General features: G+C 41.7%; 1 protein-coding gene across 1 annotated transcript in view; it reads right to left on the reverse strand.

Annotated features, from left to right (window-relative positions):
• The window catches only part of LOC117222361 (lachesin), a 492,917-nt gene that overhangs the window by 216,558 nt on the left and 251,967 nt on the right, over positions 1 to 24,392 (reverse strand). Inside the window, exon 3 of the mRNA XM_076523268.1 lies at positions 9,406 to 9,616. Coding sequence (XP_076379383.1) covers positions 9,406 to 9,616 — 211 coding nt within the window. The remainder of the gene's footprint in view (positions 1 to 9,405; positions 9,617 to 24,392) is intronic.

Here is a 24,392-nt window from a genome sequence, read left to right on the forward strand (position 1 = left end):
TATTCTTGAATTCGATTCGCAAAATTCGATGGCCGGTCAAAAGCGGACTTGAACGCTTTCTCTCTCTCTCTCTCTCTCTCTCTCTCTCTCTCTCTCTCTCTCTGTCGCTCTCGCTCTAGCACTCTGGCCTTTTGTGTCTTTTCGCAGCGTTGCCAGCGTTACCAGCGTTGCCAGCGGGCCCCCGATAGGCTACCTGGCCGGACCAGGCGACATATTTTTGATGCTTTTACGTTTTGAACTGCACCAAACGGTATGCGAATTATTTCGTCAACGAACACTCGGCCTCCGCTTTCAGGCCGGGTCGCAACGGCCCTCGGAAATTCTGGCTGGCCCTTCAACGCATCGCCGAACCCTTCTTGCCTCTCACGAGAGACAGAATTCAATCGATGATAAAATGATACCGGTTTGTTTTATATGGATCGAAGGTGTTTGTATAGAGCAGAGCCGTTCAACTACTTGCCCGTGCGGGCAGCGATTTTCAGTCCAGGATAAACACCGATCGGCAGGCTTTAGTCCCCGCTCTTGAGGGCAACGGTGTCCCTTCGAACAGTGAGCAAGATCGAGCGTAGATAACGTCGAGATTGAGTGAAACAGAACGAGCATCGGACAAGCATCGGCAAATAACGGGAATGCGTGCGAGTGAGAGTGGAAGGATAGCATGGAAACGTAAACACTTCGCTCTTTCCTTTCTCACGTCCCCAGTCCGCTAAGACGCCTGCCCGTGGCTTTGCCCTTAGTCCGTGGCTTTGCCCTTGCCCGCCGCGAGGCATATTGAACAGCTCTGGTCTAGAGGGTCGGGTACGTGCGAGTCGACGATGGTACCAGACGCTCCACCGACCTCATCAGATCAACGAAGATAGAGAGAATAGAGGAAGACACGGAAAGTTCTCCCTTTCTTTCCGTCTGCGATGATTTCTTTAAGGTTAGACCAGCTTCTGATAGGATCTTTCGTCTGTGCTCTCGTGCTATTTTTGCGACAGATACTATGTCGATCTATGTGGCAAAAATCCTTGAGATTGTTAGTGGCTCCTAAAGTTTGTTAAAAGTCAATAGTTTCTGAAGCAATTGCGGGAATTAATTACACGTGGATGTACTTCTTATTCGAAAAATTGTAGTACCTCAGGAATAAAATAACAGTGTTTTCGATAAATAAAACGAAGCAGTATTACCGAATTTTTCTGGAAGTTCTGTTTTTCATTTTACCAAATACTGTATAATGCTCTATAGTAGGTCGTATTTCATCGATTAATGATTAATTGTTGCAAATTACGTTAGTTATTATACATATATACAGGGTGTCCCGAAAATGTCTCGCAATCCCAAAATGGGAGGTTCCTGAGGTCATTTGAAGCAACTTTTTCCTTTGCGAAAATTTTCTCCGAGGCTTCGTTTACGAGTTATTAACGAAAAACACTGACCAATAAGAGACGAAATTGGCTGGCGCGCGGCGGCCCAGCCAACGAATGCGCGGAGCCCAGTTCTGCTCACGCCAACTAAGCTGGGATTCGACCGCCTTGACCGCTGGCGCCGCTGTCTCGGCCGCCTCGACCGCTGGCTCGGCCGCCTCGCGCCAGCTGAGCTGGGATTCGACCGCTCGACCGCTGGCGCCGTTGCCTCGGCCACCTCGCGGCAGCTGAGCTCGCCTCTGTTTGGTCACTGTTTTTCGTTAATAACTCGTAAACGAAGTCGCGGATTGCATTTTCGCTAAGGAAAAAGTTGCTTCAAATGACCTCAGGAATCCCCTACTTTCGGATTGCGAGACATTTTTGGGACACTCTGTATATATGTATTATTATTATTATTATTATTATATAAATATTGAGTTATTATAAATTAATTATAGTAGATTACTTTTTACGCAATTATTCTAAATTATTCATAATAACTAGACTGCGGATTTTATGGATTTATGGGACAAATGAGTAGATGGAATACGAAACAGTAAATGTGGGGAATAAATTGAACAATGCTGTTCGATTATTTTCGCCTTACTAAACACGCTAGGAATGAAAATAAACGTTTATTTCACTGCTGTTTGTTGCAACTGAGGTAGAAAGTTTTGATTTTTCATAAAGATCCGCAGTTTAATAATAACTAACGATTATTAGTCGATAATAATTAGTAAAATTACTTTCTGCAAGACCCTGAGTAGAATTGATATCCAATAGTATTATTTCGAGATTCAATATTACCGATATTCAATAGTATAACTGATTCAATAGTATTATTTTCTTAATCTAACTATTCTCGAAAACCCAGCCTAAAATGAACAAATATCATTCTATATTTCTGTCTTATTTTGACACGTAGAAACACTTGGTTGTACCACACCATTCACTGACCACCCTGTATAACTGTCGACGGTCTTTGGCTCGTTTAACAAATCGAGTTTCCCGCTGAACGAATGGCTCCAAGATCCCCGGCTCCAAAAGAGCGAACAGAATTTTTTTTATTACAGGAAAACCGTTCCGATAATAATAAATGCTCGCGATTATTTCAGCCGGAGCCGCACGGGTTCAAACGGATTACTAAAAATTTCGCCGTTATCGCTTAGGATTGATCAATCACCTGACCTACTTTCTAGTTGCCGAATACAAAAGCGCCAGTGTACATCTGGCATTTGACATCGCGCCAATTCTAATGTATTCACTGTTCGAATACATTTTCGGATACGTATTCCCGATCATAAATAATCGGCTGGCAGACTGAAAATTCTTCGGCGTGTCCCAACTTCGACCCCTACCCGGAATCGCTGCCATTGTTTTCACCGGGGCGACCACTGTTGCCATCGCGCAGTCAATAAACACACAAATCACTCGCGCAACACGCCTGCAACGCGAACGGTTATATTTGTCAATAGACTGTGAATTTTATGCATCTGCGACAGATATGAGTACGAGAAACGCGGGACGGACTGACCAATCTTTCCGACTAGACCGATGGTAATAACAAACGAAGGAAAATATTTTCCTTTAACACCAGACTGTTGCAATTGCTGCAAAACAATGTTTCACAAAGATCTGCAGTTCATTCGTCGAGCATACGTGCGTGTGGACACATTTTATAACAATGGACTTCGAACACATGTCCGATACAGTCGGACAAATCTTCTTCGTTTAATTTTGATCTTCTCGAATTTCGATTACGTTTCCATCATGCATACAAGTTACCGAGATCTACAAAATGTAGTTTTCAAATTTTCGTTACGAGCTCAGATAAAAGAGTTGAAAAACATGACATTTATATATATATATGTACATTTTGTCATTCCAAGTAATAGCACAATGAAAAGAATTATTATAGGCTAGTCCATCTGTCATGTAAACAAAATACAAGCCGTTTAGTCAACTTTGGAAAAATTTATACCGTTTTTCAAGTGTTCTTAACGCTTCTATCATCGCCGATCAAATGATCGGTCTCACATTTTTGATTGTTATATTGTCGAAACTACGAAGATCCCTTCTTAAGAAGCGATCGAATCAATATCTTTATTCGAGCATGCATTATAATGAAGGCGGCGAAACGTTTAAATAAATACAGTCTTTTCATCGTTATAAATCAATATACGTTAGTTATTCTCAGGGCTCGGTAGACACCCTCCTCCCCTCCCAGATCTATGATCACCGCAGAGCAGATACATAGAGACGGGGAGTTGGAAATGATAGAAAAGTGGGAGAACACGATGTGTTCAGGATCCAGAGGGTAACGAAACGACGTCATCGATGAGTTTCGTATCCGCAAGTCAACGAAACAAAGTCTCGGACCTCGCGCTCCCGGCCGATTAATTCTCGATCGGGGGTAATCGTTTCCCGAGATCCTCGATTGCAACGAGATACACGACGGCTGCGAAGCCTGCGATTGATCGCAGCGATAATCCATGAATCGAAGGTAACGATAACCCGATGATCGCGCCCACTTTATCCAATATCGCGCACACGCTCGTCCCACCCCCGCCGACTATTTCATCTTGCCTGTAGCAAGGGGTTGGTCGGCGTCTCCCCCTCTCGCTCTCTCCTTCTCTCTTCCACGCTGCCTCTCGGTCTTTCCGTCGCGTTCGTTGCCTTTTTCCTTCTGTCCTCTCGTAAATAAGGCGGAAGCCGGGGACTATCTGACTTTTATTCGATTTAGAGGCGAGTCGGCGAGCTTAACCAGTAAAGAAGCTGGCTCGAGTGGAGCCGAGAAGCGCAGACTGCGGAACGTGACGCTGAGTTTTCGACCCTTGCCGTACATTTTTCGACGCTCCTCTGTCCCGTTCTCCTCGCTCCTCCCTCCACTCCTCTCGCCGATCTCCTTCACGTGTCTCCTCTCTGCCGTTGTGCAAACCCTGCCGCTATCCCAGTGCTGGTACACGGATTCCGTTGCGTTTCCACCGGTTATCGAGTTCCCGGCTGAGGACGATTGGACAAGTTGTTGTCGGTTCAATTGGCGTTCTTCCGTAACGAGCGAAAGGAGCGTGTTATGATGCTCGCGAGCCTGTATGCAATTTCATATCTGTTTCCACGCCGCCCCCGCCCTCGCACCCGTGCCCCCCCTCTCTCTCTCTCTCTCTCTCTCTCTCTCTCTCTCTGTGTGTGTGTCTCTTGCTCTCGCTCTCGCTCTCCACCAGCAACCCTCGAAACCCTTTTTATTGGAAAGTCGATATCGACGCGCGCTTTCGACGAGAACGCGATCCCAACTGGTAGCGAAATTCTTGAATTACGAGAGGGAACGCTGCTGCCATGGTGTGATACGGTGTCGCTGCAAACTGGGTCGGATTCGACCAATGTTTCCCATGCTTTAAACCTCGCTGTACCACGCCCGGGTCTTTTCGGACCCAGAACACGAGGCCTGCCTCGACCGTTTGACGCTTAATGTCCGTCTGTCGTTCGCTTATGTTAGAGCGACGACAACAAGCACAGAAACAAACGCAGAAATTGTAATTACTGTGCAAAACAGTACGGTAAGATAATTACTGAATTATATTCAATTAGGGAAATAACTCGAATACTTTTCACTAGTTGAACTTTCAATTAGTACATTTATTTAATTAAAGAAGGTATTAAATATGTTCACTTTCTATGAGATGTCCGCGTGAATCGACACGACTTAATTCGGTAAAAACGATAACGATTAGAAAAGGCAAAATATCACATCAGGTCAGTAAATAAAAAACCATTTGTTAGATTGATTTTTGTATTCAACGTATTTGTTGAAATTCAACAATAATCATAATAATGATAATGATAATAACAACAAAAGCGTTCAAAATGTTTGTATACATAAGGTCATGGGTCTGTTTAGACCCGACCGCGGGGCTGCGCGTGGACGCCCAACCCCGATACACAATTAGGTCGGACAAGTAAACACAGAGATGAGAGAAATACCGCAAACATATTTCTACATCGAACGAAAATCGGCCCGTCGTTATTCCTGTCGAAGAATTTTTTAATAAAAATTTTTTCGCCCATGTTTACATGATATTTTACTCTTATTCTCGCTAGTAGAATATGCTGACACTGTTCCGCCGAAAAAAAAACAGGTACACCACGTACATAATACTGCCAAAGTCGAGCAAAAGCGTAAAATGAGAATAAAAGATTGTCGACTGAAAATCGTCCGATTGTTGAGAGCCGTGCCGCTCGAACGGCTCCCTGCAGGACGGGGGATAGGGGGGTGGTCTATTAGCAAGACGGGAAGCCGCAAAATTTTTCGATCGAATCGAAGGAATAAGAGTCGCGATAAAATTCTGAAGCCGAGGGGGAGCGGCGTTACGCTCTCGTCGGAATGTTCCATCATTCTAAGATGCTGGAGCCGCGGCGAAATTTAATCTTCCGAATTGACTCTGCTTTTATTCCGCAGCCGGGAGAAGTAGCATAGCGTCTGGCCGCGCAAGAAACGCATTCCCCGAGCGTGCAAACATCGCGGCAACAATCGAGACGCGACACGGGCTACGATTCCTAGATAATTTCCATGGAAATCTAGCCCGGCCCGAAATCGTCAAACTCCCTCCCGAAAGCGTTTATTAGCTCAGGAGGAAGGTAAACGCCTCAGGTGGTAACTTTAAGTGACTCAGCCCGTATGGAATATTTGCGCACGTTACGCGTTCCTCGCCCAGGCCTCGGGAACCCTCTCCGCTCGGCTCGGCGGCTCCGCTCGGCTCGGCACCGCTCGGCTCGGCACCGCTCCGCTCCGACCCACGAGCCGAAGGGTGCTGAGTTATGGCAGCCACTGGCATTGTGTCTGTTCCGCCTGCATTATCACGGAGGCCCACCGCGGAAGTCTTCCGTGTATTTGTGCAACGCTAGGCCAAGAGTCCCGTGGAAACAATTAATCTAGCCCTCTGATTACTCCTCCGACTACTGAAACAAGCCCCACCACCGCTCCCGCGCCGAGTCTCGCTCCACCGACGACTTCAGACGTCAAAACTCGAGATATTAATATGTTCTACCGGATGGCAGAACGAAGACCAACTCTCACCCCCGACCACCACCACTACCACCCTCAACGATCCTATCCTCTTCGCACCCTTCTCGACTCGAGCATACTCTTCTGGATTCAATTATTACACCTACATTCTCCTCGAATCGCGAGGGATCACTTTCTCAAAAGTTTTAGGCGTCTCGCCCGGACATTTTTGCTGAACAAATATCTTTTCCTGTTCGAATAAGGGTTGGACAATTGTGGCGCGCTTCGCTCGTTAACGATCCTGTTGCGCGAAGAAGTTTGGACAAATTCGGAAAGTTCGAGATACTCCGATAACAAATGTCCTTGTTCAAATTATCTCGTTTACAAGGAACTGCTCTGTAGAGATGTCTATTAACCCTCGGACGATCGATCGTTCTCGGAACTATACAATCGACGATGTTTGCGACGATTCTCAGCTTTATTTGTCGATTTTTGCGAACATATTTTTCTACATACTTTATGTATAGGCTTTTATCAGTCTTCCTGTTGTTCCTAATATTTGTTTAATTCAATTGCTGAAAGTTGTATAATCAAGTGAACGATTTGAATACACTGGATCCAAATCCAAGCCGCAACAGGTGCAGAAGTTGTAAATAGCTCTCTTGTATTGCACAGTAAATTCTCCCTAATTGATCCTCAGCTTGGAAACAAAAATTGACAATTTGGGACGATTACTCGAGCCTCGCGGCACGTTTTTATAGTTGTTGACAATCGATAAAAGCGAGCTTTTATCGATAACGATAATAATCGTATCTCCTCTTACCGAATTGTTTATTTTTGTGAGGGTCAATTAGGGTGAATTTACTGTAATATGATTTCTCTTTTACGTTTCATTATACAGCCTTTCTGTAGTATATCACAAAATAGGTACTAATCATAGAAGAACTAATCTGTACATAAACTATATTATATATATATCGTCGATAATTCCTTTTTTATGATCTATTTGATTTATACAATCTGTCAAATGACATTTAGTAAAATTTATAAATAAATTTTACTAAATTTTACTATATATATAATAACATATAATGACATTTAGTAAAATTTACATCATTATATGTTATTATATATTATTATATATATATAATAATAATAGTAATATATAATAACATATAATGATATAAATTTTACTAAATGTCATTTGACAGATTGTATAAATCAAGTAGATCATAAAAAAGGAATTATCGACGATTGGAATAATTTGTTAAACATCGATAATCGTGATACAAAAGATTAAATTTTCACATCAAATAATTTTACTGACATTGTTGCTCGTTTCGCTTTGAAAGAAGACAATTGTTTACGAGATAATTGTTCTCATTTTAAACAGTCAAAGGCAAGTAGTAATCGCGAACAATGGAAAACACGATTCTACATATTTCATTCGACTTTTCGAGTGTCTGGCGAGCTTCGATTATCGAATTCTAATCGATACACGTAACGGAAACGGTACGATCACGTTTACAGTGTCGACAAAGAGACACGCTATTCGTAGGATTGATACAAGTACAAGTGTTTTCAAAACGCTATATTGTTGCTGTCAATGTTTTGTGGTTTGCGTGACTCGTCACGCGAACCCAACAAGCGTTCTACAATTACATAATTAAAGAAGCATGCAACTCGAGCGTACGAACATTAATTACACCGTGAAACGGTACATGAATGAAAACAGAATAATTATAACGCTTTGAATGAAAATTACGTCGTGGAAGCTTGAAAATGAGACAACCGGTTACGCAACAAGCTTCGTTTTTTGCGAGCTGCTTCGAACCGAATGAAATAACGCTATCTTAGTTAACACGTTGAATGCCACGCCGGTTTTACCGTAGCGCCACGATGAATTTTCTTTTATGTGATACATATAATGTTCAAATATTATCTGCAATAGATAAGTTACAGTGTATAACCATGTTTGACATGTTAATTGCGACATGGGTCACTGTTTGAATCGACGATGGTAATAATACAAAATTTTAGATATTGACATTTCTTTTAAATTATATATATTTCTATATATATATATTATTACCATCGTCGATTCAAACAGTAACCGCTGTCGCAATTAACATGTCAAACATGGTTATACACTGTAACTTATCTATTGCAGATAATATTTCAACATTATATATATATATATATAATTTATATATATAGAAATAAAGCGCGCCGGTTACCGGTGGCCCCTATGGCGTCACCACCAAGTTAAGTGCCGGTCACCGGTGACCCCCGTGGCATTCAACGTGTTAATTGCACGATGCGACCGTTCTTACCGAAATCTTATAACGCTCGATAGCAAGATGTAAGACCTCTTGTAAAATTTCTACTTCCGAGGACATTCTCAACGCGTTGACAGTAATCGATAAGTAATTTTTTCGTTGACGTATTCAGTGTAGGAATCTAATTAGAGATAGGAAAGTTGATAAACTGTTCAGTTATCGTACATCTATATTTTTCGTCTGTTACTTCTGTCGAGGCCCGGCAAGGCCTTCATCTTAATTGCAACGCTATAGTAATACCCGCGTTAACACGTCGACTGCCGAAGATAAACCCCAAATAAATTCCCACAATATCACAATCATTGAATTTCTGAAACCGGAACTGAATAATTAAAATTTACCATTATGTAATTGTTAATAATTTATTTTATTATTATAGTAATCATTGGTATAGCGATTATTTAATTTAATTTATTGTTATGAGTAATTATTAGCTCAGCTCTTTCGTATTCTAAAAATCCTAGTAACATTCAGTTTGTTCAATACATTGCCACAAAAATAAATTCCAAGATCTAGTTAAAAATTAGTGTTACAGGTGTCGAAGAACGAATGAAAGGCGTTCGAAAGCGATTAATAATTCGGTCTGTCGAAGAACGAAGAGCTCGTCGTTCACGGATTAAAGCAGTGGTACGAGGAGAACTGGTACGTGAATCCGGATGAAAGCAGAACCAAAGAGACTCACCTACGACGTGCAGGTAGCCGTACTGTGTTTTCGCGGTGACCGTGTTGATCTGACACATGTACTTCCCCTCGTCGCCCTGCTGTACATCTCTGATATGTAGGAACCAGGTCCTGTGCTTATCGTGTGACACCGATATCCTGGAGTTCCTGGTGATAACGTGATGCTGCACCGTCAGGATAGCGCCCCCATTCTCGTAAAGCATCCAAGCCACCTGAAACGGAAAGAGAGACCCCTCTTCATTTCACAGAAAATTGCAGCCGACTTCTACTTTGCAAAAACTTCAAACGTCGACTTCAATTAGATCTATTGCGGTTTATACATTTTTCCTGTCGAGTTACGTTCGCGATACCTGTCCACGTTGCCGATCAATTAACTCGGCTACTTCCGTCGGTGTTATTCGGGCATTGCACGAGAACAGATCCCGGGAAAATTATAATTGACGCAGCAGAAATTGCTCGGGCGATTAATTATCGGGCCGTAAAGTATAATAGTATTAACGAAAAATTTGCCGTGCTCGATTTTACCGGTCTTTTGTTTTCGGACGATTGAAGTTATAAAACTGCGATCCCGGAGAGAGACGGAGTAGACATTATTCGAGCGTCCGATATGAAAATCGCCGAGCATCTAAATAAATTGAATCTTGATATTTTCGCAAGCCGTATCGGCAAATTGAACTTTTCTGAAAAATTTTGCGAATCGTTTGCAAGATACAGAAAGACTGCATAGATACACTTATTCCTTCGCTTGGCAATTATTATAAATTACGAATAATATCTTAAGAGGGTGAGGTGGGTGGGGAATCGATGAAAGTGGTGGAAATCACAGCAAATGAAATATTCGCGTGACTAAGCGAAAATAGAAAGAACAAATTCAAGGTGTGGCTTAATCTAAAACTAATCTAAAATTTCTACATTTCTTAACCAAAATTTGTCAACCTCAACAAATACAATTAAATGTAACTACCTAACAGTGTTTCAAAGTGTTGTTTTTCACAAATTGACGAACGTGTGAAACAGTTCAATACAATTAATTGATTTGTTTCATCTCTAACTTTATCTCCTGTTGTGCTTTAAAATTATTATCAAAATTATTGCTGTGCTTCAAGATTATTTACAAATGTGATTTATTTTGCCAAGGAAAACGTTTTATATGCTTCTCCAAATTTTTCTGGGTCAGCTTTGCCTCGGTTTCCCCTGCAGTAGCTACATAGATGTTTATTTCGTTTCCTAATCATTTTAAATTAAATCTTAAGTTAAAAATAATTCAACAGTGTCGTGAAATTCCTCGAATATTTTTATTGTTTTAGATTTGAATTGATAATTTTTGTGATAAATGCATAAAATCCGCAATCCGGTGATCAAGGACACGCGTGATCCCAAAAGATGGCAAATCCAAGAAGTAGAATTGGAAATAGAAAGCGAGAGTGTAAAAGTGGATAGATGACCGAAGAATAGAAGAGGAGCGTTCGCGTAATTAACGCTAGATTTACGGAACCCGTCGAAATGACGGGTCACGAATTTTTTAATTTACGATTATTCATATCGTAAAGATACATTTCTGAGTTATTTATTCAATTGTTACGACACTTACGGCAAATGTTACAATAACGCTTGTTAAAAATCAGAATAAATGTCTTATTGTTACTTTCATAAGCTAATTTAAAACAGCTGTTTTTTGTGTTCCGTAAATCTAACGTTAAGGGAAAGCAGGAGAAATTGGACGAGCGCGGATGCGGAAAGGGAGAGCGGGACCGGAAGAAATTCGTGGAGAGATTGAAACGAGAGAGTGTGTCGGGTGAGATGTGCTTAAAAGAGGAATCTAATCGCGCAGAATCGGACAAATGGTCGCCTCGAACGGGAACCAAACACGGGATCCGGCCGAATCCCGGGAATGATCTACGGCGCTTTCGAGCGGCCAAATGATCTACGGACTCGCCGGGGTTATGGATATTCATTGGTAAAATGAATCGCCGGTGGGATTGCGGTCGGACTCCTTACGGGTGAATTTCAGGGAAGGATAACCGGGAAACGTGACGACGTCTATGTACACGAACACGCTATTTACGGGAAATGTTTTCTACTGCGCGCTGTAGGACCGAGCAAACAGCGCTCTCGATCTGCAAACACTCGGACCTCCATTAAGGTTCTCATTGTCCCGACGATAAATTTGATTGGCTGTTGATACGCGACAATCGGGCGTGTATAGCGAAACACGTTGTCGTCATCGCGACGGACTTCTCGGCGAACGATTCCTCCCGAGTGTTGACGCAACGATCCTCCTCCGGCCGAAAGAAAACAGCTGGCAGCGGAATATTTCACGGGGAAATCGCTCGTGATTCAACTCCGTTCGCGAACGATCGTCGCTTCTGGATCTCTTCTTCCGACTTTCTGTCATCACGCGATTTACAGTGGGACCCCGATTGTTCAAACTAGTTCGTGGACGGGAGTGTATGGATAATAGAATAATCATCGCTGGTACAGTAGAACTTCCATTATCCGAACTCAAACTTGATAGCTAATTTCTTTTTATTATAGATAAATTATTAATATAATAACATAAAAGGATAGATCGAGGCTTAAACGAGATCCTTCAACAGTTTCATCGTTATTACCTTCAAAGTCCAAAGTATTTTTAGGTCGATGAATCGAGCTTGAAACGCACTACCCGTTTAAATAAAGAAAAATACACAGTTCTGTTAAAAGAAACCAAGGTAATCTTGAAATCTCAGAAGCGTGTCCACCCAGCAAAACTTCGCGATCGTCATTGCGATGTTCCCCTCGAAACAGAGTTAGGGTCATTTGAAACATTTTTTGAAAGGAACCGTAGTTTAGGAGATAATTGAGTGCGTTACTTCGAATAGAACACACCGTATACTTCACTAAATCGTTTGTTCCAACGATAGTATTTGATTTCTATCCGTAGTTCTAGATTAATACGTGCAGCACGATGTTACGGTTGTTTTACAAGAGGCGTCCGCTTTCGCTGCTTATGGCTACGTAACCAGGATTGTGCGCATCAACGATGGCGATTCTTCCAAGATTTCGAAGCCATCCGTGCCTTTTTATGGAACCGTAAATCCGGCTTTCCGAGGGCGAGCCGGCGAAGATTGAAAATTTAACTACCGATAAGAATATGCGTTGATGCCGGAGTAAACGTTCGAGTTGCTTAAGGTATCCTCGAAAGAAAGATTGTCGGAAATTCAAGAACGCTACGTGTACACCGACGCGAAAATAGCGAACGAGAACGAATTATAGCTAATCATTTCTATTGGATATGCTGCAGAACAATTTATGTTCGCTAATTCTTCGGCTGACTTTTTCGAGCTGAATTTCGAACCTTCGTAAAACTGCAAACAGTTGTCTCGCAGACAACGTATACAGAGAAATGAAGTGAAAGTGTGGCGGACCAGACATAAAAAGACACGTCCTTCAAAAGCGGGGTGTGCATATGCCTTTTTCGGGTTTTCCCGACGCAAGGCGTACACACCGCAATAAAACAATAAAAACGTTGGGACACAGCTTCGGACCATAGGTCCCGGATCACCCCGGTCGGAAAATCTTCGGGAAAGGCCTTCGCCCTTCCCAAGGACTTTCCCTTACTAATTTCAATACGTTCTCCCCAATAAATACGAGGACCTCTCGACCGGGAGAAGTCAGTTAGCAAGTTTTCCTTCGACTCTCAACGTGTTCATATTTCTGTCTCATCCGTCACTCGTTTAACCTTTACCTTCTACACACTGTACCTCATCGCCTTTTGTTACAAGTTATATTAAAGTTCTCGTTATATAAAAACCAAAAAAACTCTCTCGGATTATTTTATATAAACCGTCGCAGTAACCCCTGCGACAAAAAAGAATTATTGGTCGAATGAAACCTTGGTCTGTTAATCATTTAAAATTGATCCGTTTTAAATCTGTTTCATGTTCTTTAAGAGTTTCATTTGCAAGTCGCGAATGGATCTTGGATCTGAGGACACGTTCGTCACACCGAGTTGCTGCAAAGTTTTGCGTCCTCTACGGAGTTGCAAGAATTTCTCTCGAGCACGCTGCAAACGATGCCAAAAAGTTCGGATCTTCCCCTTTGATTTCACGGCAGAATGAAATCGTTGCGATCTTCTTTCGCAATGTTACAACGAAAAAGAAAATGAATGTTTGTAAGAAACGTTTCTTATGATATTTTACCCAATACCGCTGAAGTTGTGAAAGATAGTTTGCCACAAAAATGAATCAACGATCACGTGACGATAAGTAGCGACAGGAAAAGTAATTACAAAAACTGTTCACGCAATTGGAAGTTCAATTGGAAAGAATCTTCTTATGTATAATAATTGTATATTTTTTTTTTACGAACCAATTCGTATGCGTGTTTGCAGAGGACTAGTAGCGGTGTTATGTAAAAAATTTAGCTGTATCGAAGTTACGATTTTTGTCCGGAATGCCGATATAGTCGACGCACTGTGGCGATGCAACGAATGGTGGAAGCCGGGCGCGGTGGAATTACGTTCTAAAAATTTCACCGGGATTCAATGGGATTCATTTATTGCGCGAATGAAGTGTAAGATACTGATTGAATTCCGATCACGAAGAGCAATTCGCGCGGGAATCGATACAGGTGCCGAAAGGGCAGGAGGAAGGTGTAGAAAAGCCGACGGCGAACGTATAGGACTTGCTCGCGCGGGCTCGCGAGAGTAGCGGGAAGCGGAGGATTAAGAAGGGGAATGAGAGGAGGAGGAGGAGGAAGAAGAAGAGGAAGAGAAAGCGGAGGGCCGTACGTACGGAGCGCGAAGAAAAATCTTTCGCCGTCCGACAAACGTCCCTGGAGAAATAAAGAAGGGCCGTTTCGCGAGTGTACACGATGTTGTTAACTTCCAGCACCCTCGCTTCAATGTAGTCGCAGCTTTTTACGGCGAGAAAATGTGCCGATGCGCCGCGAAGATACAACACCTTCGCGATAAGTCTCGGCTCAGCTAACCGGTGGATGTTTACGAACAGCGTAAAACACGCCGGGAATAAAAGAAAGTCAGTCGGTGGCGGCCGAAGCCCGGCGGGGAGGGCGGGGACAGCCGTTCCCGTCACTTTTAACTCGCCGTAATCTTTCTGCCGAACGCTGCACGGTTTTTGCATTAATCTTGGCAGTGACGTGCGAACCTTGGTCGCCGCTGCTCCGAGGAAACTAATTTTATTATTATTATTATTATCATTTCCTCGTTCCGCGCCCGTAATTGGACAGAAAATCTTTCGCAAGACCGAGGGGTTCACGTTTATCTCGGCCAAAAGAAATTTCTACAATTTTCTTTCACAGTTGGCCATTATTCGGATTGTTTCGAAGAAATATTTATCGATAATAATTATCCGAATGAGAATCCCTTTTTGATCGAGTATTTTATTCGAGTCATTCGTTATTCGTCATGAATTATTCCGTTTATTTAGTCGAATTATTCTTTATTCGAAGAATTTTATCACCGAATAACTCCGAATAATTTTTTCTTCGAATAATTCGAAACATACTTTATTCGTAGAATTATTTATTAGTTAAGGCTCATTCACACATCGCAGTATTGCGATTCGAGGTGCTAACTGAACAAAACTCTCTTTTCATGTTTACTGTGTGTCATGTGAATATAGTTACGTATTGTCTCATTTATACCATATTTATTAATAATTGCTTAATAATACTTCTTTAACAATAAGAGAAATATATTAGTTTTGATTGAAAACTAATAAAATAGGATAAAATTAAGTACAATTAAATTAAATTAAATTAAATTAAAAATGAAATGTATCATAAATCATCATTTGTAGAACTAAATTCTTCATCACTAGATAAGATGGTGCTTTCATCGGACGAGTATTCGATATAAATGAAAATAATAAAACATTTTATATATAACTTTGAATTTTGTATATTTTCATAACACATATTTCACTAACACGATTATCTTTCTTAAACTTGTTCCAAACGTCGCAGTTTAATTGAAAGCCAAATTAAAGCAGAAGAGATACCTTCCTCGTAAACGAAAGGATTTCTAGTAAAAATATATGTAAAGATATAACCGGTGAGCCGCTGGAAGTAGTACTGAAGCGTGCAGATTCCTCGAATGCGCGTTAATTTACGAAGCAATTTATTAAACAATCGAGGTCGCAGATACGAAGGTGCGCACAGCTCTGTAAAATGTTCCGGAAGCGGGAATTCGTCGAGTGTAACGCGCCTTAAAATACACTGAATTTCTATTGCCTCGAATTTTCAGTTGCCAAGCGAAGCTCCGATGGCTCTCGGTTCTGATTCTGGAGAGCTACTCTCGTCGAAAAGCTGTCACGTTTGCACACAAACAGGGCCACAATACCATTCTCTCTAACTTTCTACCGCCGAGATCCCCCTAAGCTCCGCGGCCGGAAATGTGAATCGGGTTGTACAGGGCCAATAAAGCCGCGTGCAACAATAATACACCGTTGCCTTTAATACACCATTCTTCGTACACGGTGGTTCCCCGGAAAGCAGCCGCGGTTCATCAACATTGGCACGACGGTATCCAATTGAACACCTCCAATCCTCGTCTCGCTCCACGATTGCCTATTATTCAGGAACAATTCTTGTTTTGCTATCCGTTCCGCAATTTTACAATCCCCTCTTCGCATAGAGTATTCAACGAAGGTTAATTAACACGCACATTGTAACAAAAATCGCTCGGAATCAGAATGAATCCAACCCTATTGTTATTACCAAGCAGTACGGACCGTTGATCAGGAATACAATACACAAAAACGAGCAAACCGTTATAATTATTTTCACTGTGTTCACACCAAACAGCAAATTAAATTAGAACGAAGAGAGCACTTCTGCACACATCGCTTTGCAATGGTAACAAGAAGACCTGGGCAATATTTATTTGAAATGAAAACAGGAGATAACTATTTGAAATATATTGTTTAAAAAATAATCATAATACCGATCCATTTGAGATATTAATGGTGTCAATTTTCTTACTTCAAACATGACGAAAGAAGCAATTCTGAAAATAATATATGTTTATATTATATAAATTATAATACGTTTAAGAGACAGAGATCAATAGATTGCGGTTTTTATGGATTTATGAGAAAAATGTGTAGTTGAAATATAACACAGTAAAAAGACTATAAAATTTTAAGAACGATGTTACATCATTTTTAACCTATTAGACGTATTAAGATAGACAACAAACTAATATTTTACTTCAGTTTGTTGCAATTCAGGCAGACAATCTTTATTTTGTACAAAGGTCCGCAGTCTACTGACGAATACTTTGCAACCAAAAAGTAGAACGAGACATTACAAAAACACGGTATAGAACGAAGCGAGTTAAATAGAATAATTAATAATTACATATGACATATTTGGTGTACAAGTAAGTATTAGTCCTTCTGTTCTAAAATTCAACTTCTATTGTTGGAAATATACAAATATGACTTCAATCATTGAAATAATTCCCGTTGCTTTCGACGATCTTTCTTCATCGATCAGGCAGCGCGACTGACGAATTTCAATCTTTAGTCGAAACATCGAATGACCTGAGCGAGAAGTCGAGGAAAAACGGCTCGGCAGGGAGCGTGTTAAATAGCGAGAAGTTACCATCGAATTAGAATAGAGTTGGCCGGGGCCGACCGTTAATTTTCTGTTTCCCGGTGGCAGCGAAGTGAAGTCGCCTGGTAGCCCGTAATGATCCGGCAACCGGCCGGTGCCGGAAGCTCAAAGATCCACAACCATTATGCGATTTACGATACTTTGAAGGCATTCATGAAATTTTTAAGGGCGAAATGCCGGCGCACAATGTGGCCGCGCCATTACACGAAAGAAATTATAAAAGAGTAGCAGCCATTCAGTTCTAAAACTCGCCGCGTACAAAGGCTCCTTTAGAATCATTCCGAAAAGGGTCGCAACCCAGTTTCCGCCGGTTATCGAACGTCAAGACAATGCGTATCGCGTTGCGGATGATTATTTCAGCAGCGCTAGGGAGGAAGGAAGAAGCCTGATCTCGAAGTTAGAGCGCGCGCCGCATTTCACGGAGTTTCTCCAGTGCCGGATCCTTCAAAGACAACAACGATCGGTCGGTGTATCGGTTTCCCGGCATTCCTCTCGGATTTTTACGAGGTTCCGGGTATAGAAACGGCCAAAGCCCGTCACCCGCACCCCCGTCGCGATCAGCGACCCGCAACGGTGGGATGCGACTCCGCTGCCATAAGTCGACGGCGACCATAACCACGGGCAACGTCTGTGCCCGCAACCTCGTGACAGTTTCCTCCCGGCTTCTTCCACGATCGAATTTTCACCTCGATTTATCCAGGGCCCGCGATTGTCAGCCGGTTATGTCGTCGTCCTGCGATCTACCCATATACCACCCCAATACCACCCCAATACCACCCACGCGAGCACGACCGGCGACGATCGAGAAATTTGCTCGGCACTTTCACTCGATCCGCGCCCCGAGTTTCTCTTGTCAACGAATCAAAATGTTCTGGTTCTGATCAACGACATCCGACGCGATTTAGCCAATCGGGCGACAAAAATGCGCGACGACGCCAACGAACGAGAATTCTGACGAAGGAACAATGCCTCCGACGATTTATTCGACCGGCGAACTCGGACGAATCTCGCGCGCGCGCGTGCTCGGTAGTTTTATTCGATGCGAGATTTTGCCGAGTAAAATGAGATAGTGGAGCCAGTTACCGAAGGTTAGCCAATTACAGTGCCTTTGGTTTATTTCCAAGCATAATTAACTTTACATTTATCGTTTAAGACATATAAAATTCGTTTATTTCAATTCAATGAATCAGTTGTTTGGTAACGTTAAACATGTAAAAGACGGAGATCATTAAAATAACTTTTTGAATTGTAAACTTATGACTAAGCTGTAGACTTTATGCATTTATGACAAAGACGAATAGGTCGAATACAATGTAGCAAAGGAATTAGAAGAATTTGAGGATAACGTTACATTATTTTTAACTTTTTACTAGACTGCGGATCTTCATGCAAAATAGAAAATGTCTGCATCAATTGCAAGACGTAGGAGACACGCACAATTTCCTTTCTTTCTTTAATCATTTTAATCAGTTGAAATTAATACTACAACGTTCTTAATTTGTTTCAATCTGTCTGCTGTTTTAAACTATACTATACTATATTGCAATTATTAGAAGAGGAAAGACGTTTCCATTTAACTTATGTTTCTTACAATTAACTGAAACATTATTTATTTTATATAAAGTTCCGCAATCTACTTATGGCTGTCATTTTTATACAAGGTGTGATCGTTAGAAAATTGTATCGACTAGTTGACTTCCTTGAAAGGGCGAGTTCTCTGGATATTTATAATCGTTAAACGATTGAATATAAATTGTTGAGTTTACTACGATGTTTGAACAACTTTTTTCAGAGATGCGTACAAAAATGTTTGAATCGAAAGGTCACTTTCCAATAAAATATTTCAAGGGGAGGTTCGACAAAGTAAGATGCGCTGATAGCACCTCTTTAGAAATTTCCTACGATCACACAATTAAGTATAGCCTTGTAAAGTAATTTCAATGCAGACAGTAGGTCCAAGAACATGTATCAAAATATAATTAACCCTTAACCGAACTACCGATTATCGCCGGTTGTTGTCTCAGCAAATGTTGCATATTCTCAAATTAGTTAGTGCAAGTAAATGTACGTTGATACGTTGCAAACTTGATGAGTTAATGGACGATTACATGAGCTTTTAAATAATTACATTAACATATTAATGCATGACTTGTTCAAAGTTACCGGGGATTGAGCCGCGGCCACTATGAACCGGTTAACACTAAACCCTACCGAGGTTTAAAAGCGACTAATAAAAATTGCCTCGTAAGAATTACAAGCTAGAATTTATTCAAATTTTTCACAATTTTTATAATAGCGTGCACTTGAACAAAGAAATATATTCAACAACTTTTAACGGAAGCAACTTCATGGTTTCAATAATTATGAAATCAAACATGTGAAACCGGTCACTTAACCGGCAGTGGTAGGTTTAGTGTTAAGGATTAATTTAACGAACCTGCTTTATTGATTGATTCTAAGCCCGGCAATTTTCATGATAGTAAATAAATCTGTCCAGCGTTTTATTTGAGTGTAATTTATTGTACGTTATTCCATTCTGTTTTATTTTATCTATTTCATTTGTGATTGTATGGTAAAGGATGTATAAGGAGACGGACCATTTGTAATCCGCGAGGAAATCGACAAAGTTCATTGGAAATAAAACTGTTCAGTCGATTACCATTTATTTGACACATTAGCGCAATAAAGCTAGCCTGAACGGGAGAATAAGTGAAACGTGCTAGATGTCGCGGCAGTAAAAGTGCAAGTATATCCGTTCTGTCGTAAGAAGTGAAGGAGGACAGCCATAATCGGACAGGAACTGCCGCGGCGGTAACGTATCATATAAAAACCACTAAAACGGGAACCTTAGGCTTGACTTAACCACCTTTGAGGGCTTAACAGTGGTCGCCGGGAACAGTCTCGCCTCTCAGTCCCTCGTTTTCCCACCCTTGTAAAACCTTCGTCACGAGCGATTGACCTCAGTGTACGCTGCCAAGTGTTCCACAGGTTCTCCCTCGGTGGTTTCCACCTCGACGTCATCGCTCAAACGCCCACGAAATGCCGAAGGGACCGATGCCGACTTGTTAAATCGAATGTTGCTTTGTTTCGAAACGGGCCATTAAACCGGTTCGCCTCGCGCCGACAAACCGATCGATCTGCTTCTCCATACTTCGCGAATATTATGCTACGACCTCAACCACGTTCAAATTTCTCGACGACGAATCGGGTTTAGGAGAAACATCGACACTCTCAAAACGGAAACTCGTTTCGATCGAAAAAGGCCTGAAATGAGACTTCTGAGACGGAAACAAAATCTCGGTTAAACGAATCTCCGATATTTTAATCGATAAAGACTCGACCAACGATAAAAACCCTGTACTTCACGCTAGATCTACAGAGCACTAAAAGCAGCTGTATCATACTATTTATTTATTTATTGAATATATACGCGAAGTTGCCCATTAGTCACAAAATTACGAAAAAGACAATAAAAGATACAGAGGTATAGAATGACTTGATACAGAGTCAAAGTAAAAGAAAAGAATATAAGGTAACCGCAATTCCTGAAATTAATATGATAAATCTCGACGGACGTCGAATAATAACGTTGCGAAATTACGTTAAGCAACACAACTTAAATTCTGTATGAAAGGGTGTAGTGGAAGATCGATAATACTGGTTTACGAAAGTAAAAAGTAGACATTTAATATCTGATATCAAATATCTACTAATAATAAATCGTAAATGATTACTTTCTGACCATTTGTTATAAATTAATTATAATAACTAACGAGCTATAATCGTTAATCATCAATCAGATTGCTTTTTGTCCAACTCCGAGTGAAATAAAGACGTATGGCCACCGCGACTACATGTACATACATTCTTTTCTTGAAATGATGAAGAACTGTTCTCTCGACTTGGGCTCAGCCACGCCGCGACGTTCGATGGGAAACTAGAAAGTCGAGGTAAAGCCAAGTTACGGAAGTAGCAAGGTGTCCGCCGCTCGGAAAAAATAGTTACACCGAAGCGTTTTGTAAAAGCATCGGCCCCGGGTGCATCAACATGCAACGAAACTAAGATGGATGCTTCCGAGAGGGTTTCCTGCAAGAGTTTGCTCCCCGGAGAGCCAGCTACGAGGCATTGATTCCTCGCCGCGAGAGCAGAGTTACAGCTTTGTTTACTACAGGGGCGACGAGCCCAGCGCCGTCCAGTCTGGCTCTGTTCGCCTGTGTTCCCGATGTTTCTTCTTCTTCTTCGTCTTCTTCATCTTGCTCGCCGCCGCCGCCGTCGTCGTCGTCGCACTCCTTCTCATCCTCCTCTACCATCTCTTTCTCCTCGTTCCTCTCTTCTGCTCGGCTTCTGCTCGCTGCGAGAGAGCTATAGCCGAGAGCATGTCAGGATCAAACCCGTTCGTCTTAGCACAGGCTTCTTCCCCGTCGAGCTGCACGGTTCTCGCGCACGCAAACACATGCAAGCGCGCTAGGAGCAAGTGACGTCCGGTGTCCTGAAGACGAGCCATCACCAAGAAAGCCTCTCTCTCTCTCTCTCTCTCTCTCTCTCTCTCTCGACCCTTGCCATGTCCCGCTTCAGCCCTCTTCGGACAGCTTGCCAGATCTCCTCGCCGCGTGTGTGGGAAGTTAGGCAGCACGTCCCAAGCTTAAACGCATTATGAGCACTTAGCCTGCGAGCCCTCTGGTCCGTCACTCTCCCTTCTATCAGCCCAGGATCCTCACGGGCCTCATAGTCCATTCCATTTTCGTGCCCGCCCCCGCGTCCTTCGTCCAGAATCGCTCGACTTTCGGTGCTAGACACCAGTCTTGAATTGTTGAGTCTAGAGTTGAAGACTTCCTGAGCTTTATTGGCGGCCTTTCGCAATGCTCGTCGCTGAAATGTGGTCGTCACTGGATTGTAGGTTTTTAGGCGAAGTCGTAGCTTCGAACACTGTTTTACGAAAGACTGTACGAGTGGGAGAATTCCTCTGTAATAACTATAGAGTGGAGCCTCGTTTATTGGAATTAGTCGGGAGTACGCGGATAATTTATTTATTTATTGATATGTACAGGGCGAAGCATTTATTATACAACAGTTCACGATTAATGTATATTGTTTTATGAGAACGCCGAGACTGGATTTATTTAAACTTCGTATGATTTATATTATAATATATATTTCAATAAAAAAAGAAGTGTACCTAAAAATCTCGTCTAAAAATATTTTCATAATATCAGGAACTGTGAAAGAAAAAGCCAGAAACCAATCAAAATCAGTTCTAGTGTTCTAGTGTTCTAGTGTCTAGTTCTAGTGTTAACAATAGAAAAATGTTCCAGACAGAAGGGGCTCGGCTTCAAGAGCCACGTAACATGGTAAGAATAATTTTGTGATGGGTGGAGGACCTATGAAAGTTTTCTAGTTTTTTAATGGTTCTTTAATTTAGAACGTTTTTTTAATAGAATGATATACTGTTTATTGACGGATGCAGCATTATTAACCTTCGATAATAATTTTGTTAATATACATTGACTCTGTTCTGTCTGTGTCCCACGATATTCGACAAACGCTACTCCTATTTTTAAGTAACATAAGATTCCAGAGCAAAAATAACATCATTCTATTTAAAAATATACATTTCACGTTCGTATGCCCTCTAGGCCTCCACCCAACACAAAATTATTGTCAAATTATCGTCGTATTATGTGGCCCTTGATACTAAGCAACTTTTGTCTGGAACGTTTATTATTTATTTAAATAGTCCACCCGTATATAGACTGAGAAGTAATGATGATGATAGTAATTATAAAAAACGACAGTACTGTATAACTATAATTATGTATATAATAGATAATTATAATAGTATAAGTGCACGGTTGCAGAATAATTTAATTAATTAATTAAATATTCATTAATTCGTCTTCACGTCTATAAAACGAAAATGCAGATATATATATATATATATATATATATATATATATATATATATATATATATAATATTGTATTATGTTGTAAATAAAATTAGAGACTCGGAATCAATCATATTCAGTAAAAACGGTTGCTTTTAAATAATTCCGGCAAGGGGACAAATATCGGGCGTGCAGGCGGCGAAATAAATCGGCGAAGCAGTTAAGAGAATTGGATTAGGTCCGTCGGTTTCCGCGGAGGTGATGTGGCGTGAGTATTAACAGCATAACTCAAATTTACCGTGGTCGTTGCTGTTCATTTTTGAGATTTATGTTTCAATTACATGTCTCTCTCGCTCGATGTACCGTTCCAGACGGCCAAACGACTCGGAAAATCCGTTCTTCCCTCTTGTTTATTCCGTTTCTTGTTCAACCATAGCCGACTGATCGATTGCACCATATTTGGGCGGAAGAATTTATGCGATCTCGCCACCGGGACATTCTTGATTTATCGCGTAGACAGCGACACCGTCGCGTCGCGTCGTCAGATTAAAAATGTGCTTCCAGTATTGTAAACAGAATCAAACGAACCGAGAGAACGTTCGGACGTGTTCTCTCCGTCACGCGGACACTTTCTTCTACCGTTAACTAAAACTCCAGGCTCTTCGCTTTTCGAAGATAAACAAAATGGAAAAAGTGCGCGCGCGAGCTTCCTACCGAGGACTAATTAAATCAACAAGGCGTGAAGCAAATAACGATCGACTAATTACGTTCTATTTTACTTGTCGCAGCGCCTCGCGACGGTTCGCCGGATCGGAAGCCGTCGAAGCAAACCAGAAGCATGCCAGCCGGGAGAGAGGGAGGAGACCAACAAGTTGTAATACCAACTTCTCTCCCTGTAAATTCAACAGGGTCCGTCAGAAAATTTCACAGTGCCTTCGCCGCCGCCGCCGCCGCCGCGGGAAACGTCTGCGTCTGCGACTCGACTCGGGTCGAGTTTTCTGGGCCGTGCGGTAAGTAGGATTACACTCCGGCTAAGTACTTGTTACAATCACTTAACATCGCTGAACCTTTTACCTAACGGACTGAACCGTTCTCGACCTCGCTAATCCACTTTACATATTCATTTTAATACGCAACGCGTTTCGCGGCCGTAAACAGTCCCATTAAAAGCCGTGCGAATCGCTTTGTCACGGAACCGACAACACCGGAATCCCGTTATCGCTGTTAGCAACCGGAAATCCCGTACGAGAAATTGTTGTCGCACTTTCTAACAAAAACTGTCAGGATGCATTTGGTGTAATAGAAAATCTCCATGTTTTTGCAAGTTCGCGAATCCTCTATCTGTATAGAGATCGTTCTGCAGTGACCGGTTTCGATCTGTAAATGTAAAATGCTGCATCGATTACTCCATTAACACGTTCAGCGCCAAACTCTTTTTGCCTTCGTTTTCGATTCGCCCGCGTTATAATATTCCGTGGAACCTA

This window comes from Megalopta genalis, chromosome 6 (genome assembly GCF_051020955.1).
Source record: "Megalopta genalis isolate 19385.01 chromosome 6, iyMegGena1_principal, whole genome shotgun sequence".
In the NCBI taxonomy this organism is placed as follows: Eukaryota; Metazoa; Arthropoda; class Insecta; order Hymenoptera; family Halictidae; genus Megalopta; species Megalopta genalis.